This window comes from Triticum dicoccoides, chromosome 7A (assembly GCF_002162155.2).
Source record: "Triticum dicoccoides isolate Atlit2015 ecotype Zavitan chromosome 7A, WEW_v2.0, whole genome shotgun sequence".
NCBI classification, from domain to species: domain Eukaryota; kingdom Viridiplantae; phylum Streptophyta; class Magnoliopsida; order Poales; family Poaceae; genus Triticum; species Triticum dicoccoides.
The window spans coordinates 164452680-164458658 of NC_041392.1; the positions used below are offsets into that span (position 1 = coordinate 164452680).

At 50.3% G+C, this 5979-nt stretch overlaps 1 protein-coding gene across 2 annotated transcripts; it reads right to left on the minus strand.

Annotated features, from left to right (window-relative positions):
- Nucleotides 1-2754: 2754 nt before the first annotated feature.
- LOC119334686 (protein NRT1/ PTR FAMILY 5.8-like) lies at nt 2755-5700 on the minus strand. Of its 2 annotated transcripts, XM_037607226.1 has the most exons (4): nt 5427-5700; nt 5106-5323; nt 3938-4467; nt 2755-3848 (listed from the first exon to the last, which is right to left on the minus strand). In XM_037607226.1, the coding sequence occupies exons 1-4, from the start codon at nt 5482-5484 to the stop codon at nt 3089-3091; spliced, it is 1566 nt and encodes a 521-aa protein (XP_037463123.1). In that variant the 5' UTR covers nt 5485-5700; the 3' UTR covers nt 2755-3088. The 2 variants fall into 2 exon arrangements, with proteins under 2 accessions (XP_037463123.1, XP_037463124.1); XM_037607227.1 differs by lacking the exon at nt 5427-5700 and having other exon boundaries at nt 3938-4457; nt 5106-5194.
- Nucleotides 5701-5979: the final 279 nt, after the last annotated feature.

Below are 5979 nucleotides of genomic sequence, written 5' to 3' on the forward strand. Positions count from 1 at the left end.
ACTAGGATCTCCGGTGATTTGGATCACATCGAGTACGCCTTCCTCATCCCCGTTCTTTGAACGCTTCCGCGCGTAATCTACAAAGGTATGTAGATGCAATCCGATCACTCGTTGCTAGATGAACTCCTAGATGGATCTTGGTGAAACCGTAGGAAATTTTTTGTTTTCTGCAACGTTCCCCAACAGCTGTGCCCATGGCCGTCGGCGCTCTCCATGCACAACGCCCCACCACACTGCCCCTCTCGCTTCCATGGATGAGGGAGAGCTGCATGAGCACTGCAGCAGGACAGCTCGCCGGGGAAGATTGCCGTGGCATGGCTGGCCATGGTGGCAAGTAGTGGTTGCGGTGGGATGGGATTGAAATTAGAGAGATTGGGGGAAGGGATTGGGGAATGAGTGGTCGGGCAACTCGCCGGAGAAGATTGCCGTGGCATGGCTGGCCACGGTGGCAAGCAGTGGCTGCGGTGGGATGAGATTGAAACTAGAGAGATTGGGGGAAGGGATTGGGGAATGGGTGGTTGGGCTGAACCGAGGGAAATGATAAGAGATGAGGTGAAGCGGTGGGGTGGACCATATGCCCACATGGAGGGTTAAAAAGGGGGTGTGACGCGGCGTGACCGGCCGAGTGTTCGGCCGGCGCCCCGGCCCCAAACGTTCCCTTTTTTTAACCAAAGACGCGGATACCCGTGCGTATTAAAAAAACACCGTTTAAAAGCGGACATAGAGTTCCTGCTCCCGGTGCACATAGAAACTAAAAAGAATCCCAATAGTAAACTCCGAGAAATGTGCACCCTGGTGAACGGCAAACTCCGAAAAAATAGAAGGAAAAAAAATTAAAAATGCTAAATCTTCTGTCATAAATATCAATGAGTGTTTGACGTGCGTGCAAATTTTCGTGATGAAATCACATTCGTGGAGATCTGACAAAAAATATCGACGCTCCAAAAAGACAATTTTTAAAAGCATTTTGCAGCACTGATTTTGTTAGTTTTCCCAGACCTCCATAAATATGATTAATCACCGAAATTTGCATGCGGACAGAGAACTAGGCAATGTTTTTTTCAAAAACATTTGTTTAAATTAGTATGTTAGATTTTACTGTTCATAGCGGAAATATTTGAGCTTGAGATTAAAAGGACACTTTTGGGACCCTAGTTTAGAGGCATCGGGGATCAACTTTTGATCACCTTCTCCAACATAATATCTTTACATCACCTCTATTTTTTCCGCACACGTGGTACCATGTGGAGGCCCACCCGTTAGTGGGTCACTTTTTGCTTCCCCTCCTTTGACCTGGGAGCCAGCTGACCTCCACTACCAATTGTTGTCTATTAGAGATGTGCTGGGCAGTGGAGGTGCAAATGGAGCAGTTTGGGGCGGGGAGGGGGGGTAAGTGTTGGGGGACGTGCCCCCTCCCACGTATATAAAGGGGGGAGGAGAGGTGGCCGACCCAAGAGGGGCGCGTAAGACTTCCTAGTCCAAGTAGGATTCCCCTCTCCTTTTTCCTTTTTCGGAATAGCAAAGAAGGAAAGAGAGGAGGAGTAGGAGAGGGAAAGAGAGGAGGAGCAGGAGAGGGAAAGGGGGGGGCACCCCTTGTCCAATTCAGATTGGCAAGAGGGGGCGCGCGCCACTGTAGGAGATATGCCCTAGAGGCAATAATAAATGCTATTACTTATCTCTATGTTCATAATTATGTTTATATTCCATGCTATAACTGCTATGGTTCTCGAGTCTGCAATAACACGAGGCTCGGAGGAAGACTCATATGCACATGTGAAATAATAAACCGTAAGAAGTATTCCTAGTCTGGCCTCTAAGACTAGCTCAAGTGTTGCATGATGATTCTGTTTTCCTGGTCATGGGCATGTCTATGCCAGCAACTTTGAGGGCACAATGTTAAGAGAACATTTGTGTTGAATCGACCCGGATTGATGTTATGCTATGAGATTCATTCGTCACAAGTTTAATGGTACATAACACAGAGATGGTTAACGTTTGCATGATTCCTTAGACCGTGAGAGTATCGAGTTTCTTCATGCTTGCTTCATGAACTTCGGGGTTTGTTAAACGTCATCTGTAAATGGGTGGCTATTACGGCGGCTTACGGGTTCATGGAAAAGTATGTCAAGTAACTTGATAGCTCAAAATTGGGATTTGCTCCTCCGACGATGAAGAGATATTCTCTGGCCCTCTCGGTGTTACGGTATCTATAATCATCTGGCCAGACACCTTGTGATTTGATCACTGAGATGCCGGAACACGAAAACGAGAAAAGAGAACAAGACCGGTAACGAGGTAACTTGCATGATGGACAAATTGTTCGTCCATGGGATGCAATAAATCTCACCTTGGGTGTTTGTGACCTCGGGTGTTTTGTGGAAGGCCCTCTCTTTTTGTTACCATGCTAGTATTGTGGAAGACCCTTTCTTTTTGGAACGAGAGAACCAAACTCTTCTGCAACACAAGTACGCGTCACAGATAATCGCCACTCGCATCAAAAGGGAAGGACTTGGGTAATGTTATTTTGGGAGAGTAGAATTTTTATTTGGCCTTCGGGCTTTTCCTTGTTAAAAAGCGGTGGCTTCACTTTAGCAGATCGTATGCCTCTTCAATTCTTTAAACCCATGGTTCACTTGCAACATGTATTCGCTTTATCCTATCTTAATCATTCTTACTGGACGTCAATTAACAAAGCAGAAAAGAGCCCAAAAACAACTGCTCGACAAGAGTTTCACTGAATGAGACCGTTATCCATATGCAACTTTGGTTTCTTTCATTCTTTGGTAAGCTCTCTTTACACTATCTAATAACGCACAAGAGTTTTACAAAAGCAGAACACACACCTGCACTATAGCTCACCCTGTCACCTAGTGTAGTGTAAGTTGCACCCGGGCAACAGTAAGAATGCCACATAATTCTGAGCATATGCTTGGTTTGCTACCAAGTTTTAGCTAGCCAAAGTGTCGGCAGTCCAAAAATTGGCAAATCCAAGACTTATGTGAGGTTGGCTAGATCATTAATCATTTAGTAGGCAACCAATTAGTGGCTAATATTTGACCGAATGGCAAACATTGGCATCAGACCAACGCTAATGGTAGCACCTGCAAAGCTGTGTGAAGATCACGAAGCTAACGGAGCTCAGGAGCACCAAGAACCAGTAGTAGTTATCCATGCGCGCCTCCCGGGGATCGTCGGAGAACCAGCCGTGGCCCTTGCCGGCGCCCCCCGCCGTGGCCACCTCGATCGCCGCGATCAGCAGCGTCCCGACGAGGCTCCCGACGCCGAAGACGCTGAGGTAGAGCCCGATGCCGATGGTCCTCATCGCGTCGGGGACCTGCGAGTAGAAGAACTCTTGCATCCCCACGACGGCGAACACGTCCGAGACGCCCAGCAGCACGTACTGCGGGAGCAGCCAGGCAATGCTCATCTGGCCGGCAGCCTCGTGGCGGCGCCGGGACTCGACGAGCGCCGCAACGACCATGGCCACGACGGAGAACACCATGCCCACGCCGATCCGCTGGAGCACCGTGATCCCCTTGCTTTCCCGGGTGACGGCGCCGATCAGGGGGATGATCACCCTGTCGTAGAGCGGCATGAGGATGATGATGGACACGGTGATCGTGCTCTGGAGCGTCGCCGGCGGGATCACGAAGGCGCCGCCGGCGACCCGGTGGTCCATCAGCGTGCCCTGCTTCGTGAAGAAGGTCATCGGCTGCTGGAAGATCACCGCGAACATGAGCAGCACCGTCCAGATCGGCAGCAGCCTGAGGATGATCTTGGCCACGCCGGGTCCGTTGGTCTCTTCCGGGTCAGTTAGCTTGGCTAGTTTCAGGGGCTTCTCCTGCAACCTGCATGTCAGAGTTCAGAATTTTTGCATTGGTCACTAAATGCAACTAAAAACTTCCCTAGAATTTAGATAGCAACGCACAAATCTTACTCTAGCTCGGAAGCATTGTTCTTGTCGTCGCCGTCGTCTTGACCATCATGTCTCGACGACAAACGGATCTTTCCGGCCGAAACACTCGCAAGAAGTGACTTGAGAGCTCTGAGGATGCTCTCAGAGCAAGGCCTGTCGGCGCTTCTTGGCTGGCTGATCTTCTTGTAGAGAGGGGTGCAGCAGAGGAACGCCGCGACGGACAGGGCCATGGCGGCGCAGGGGACGGCGAAGCCGATGCCCCAGCCGACGGTGTCCTGGACGTAGGACATGGTGGTGTTCCCCAGGAGGCTGCCGCAGCATATGCCGAAGTACCACCACTGGAAGAAGGCGCTCTTCACCTTGCCCTTCTCCTCCGCCGTGCCGCCGCCGTCGTCGTCCTCGTCTCCGATGTCGAGCTGGTCGGCGCCGAAGGCTTGCAGCGAAGGATTGTACGCGCCTTGCCCGATGGAGATCAGGTAAAGTGGCAAGAAGAGCGTCGCCCATGGCAGCCATTTGTGAAGCATTGCCCATGAGGCTAGTCCTGCCAGCCCCTGACGATGCCGTGTTAGTGGGAAATGGTAAGCATTCGGAAGAATCTCAATTACTGCTATGATGCAGTAGTACTAGCAAATCACTTTTCCAAAGGCAAAAAATCAGGACGAAAACTTAACTTATTAGCTTTGTATTGGGTATGTTCAAATCATGTATATTACACACATTCCTGATGGTGTTTAAGCATTGCGGACTGTCAATTTTTTTTGTGAACTCTAAACGTAACGGTGTGTAGTGTACATTTCCCATCATGATAACTTGACAATCATGAACTGCACCAAATGTCTGCATTGCAACAGCTCCTACCATGCTGCAATTTGGTTTCATGCCAGTAACAGAGTGTGTAAACCAATGTGCTCCCACATTGGTGCCATCTCCTCCATCTTGTCCTAATATTATTACAGAGTATCTATCTACAATATAAATATCACAGTTGTCCTAGAGCAACTATGCTACCTGACTATAACTACAAAGTGCATTAAAAAACGACATGATGATTCTTAATTCAGACCCCAGACTCCCGGAAACAGAAAACTGTGCCAAAAAAAAAGTGCAAACAAACACACACAAGAACATGACCAACAAGAAAAATTGGCGCCAATATGGTGGAAACAACTAAGAGCAAAAAATAACTTACGGCGACGTAGAGCAAGGAGGAGGCGGTGACGGTGGAGTAGCGATCCCAGTAGGAGTCGGCGAGGACGGCGCTGACGAGCGGCAGCATGGAGGTGATCCCTACCCACGCGCTGACGCTCTGGGCCGCCGCCGCCGTGCTCATCCCCACGACGCCGGTGAGGTAATTCACCATGTTGGACGCCACCCCCTTGAACGCGAACCTCTCCACGCCGGCCACCACTGCAAATTGACCAGATCATCAGATGACCATCGCCAACAAACAAGAAACAGCTTGACGCCGATCTCTGGATTGCACAACATATTTGTACTCCCAGTACAGTACCTATGATCAGAATACACGGCCGGCCCAGCGACGCCGACGACCCCTTCTCCGTCGCCATGAGCTACGGCCGGCGACGACCGACCAGCAACAGAGCGGCACCTGAGCTTGCTTCTTCCGCCGACGGCTCACCTACTCACAGGGACGAGGAGACAGCAGGAATCCGTCGATATGATTTGTGCGCTACACACGATTGCGCATTGCGCGCCAACGTGTGCATGCAAGCGAAGCTCTGGAGCTTGCACGAGGCGGGGAGGCAGGAAGTGGAATCCAGAGCCAATGGCACAAGAGACAAGCCCTCTCTAGCTAGCCTTTTAAAGGGAAAATTAAAGCGCTTTCTTCCCCAAGGTTCGGATGGCAATGTATTTTCCCTTTTTGGATGCATCGTGGCCTCTCCCTCCACGAGAGCGAGCTAGTGCCGCAGGGCAGCAGACTCATCGCCGCTTTAGGAATGACCCCGTGGTTGACGGCGAAGGACCTGCGGTGTTGCACCGTGTACGCAACTCTTGCCATTTCGAGGTGGCAAGCTTTTGCCTCTAGTTTGTTTTATTTCATG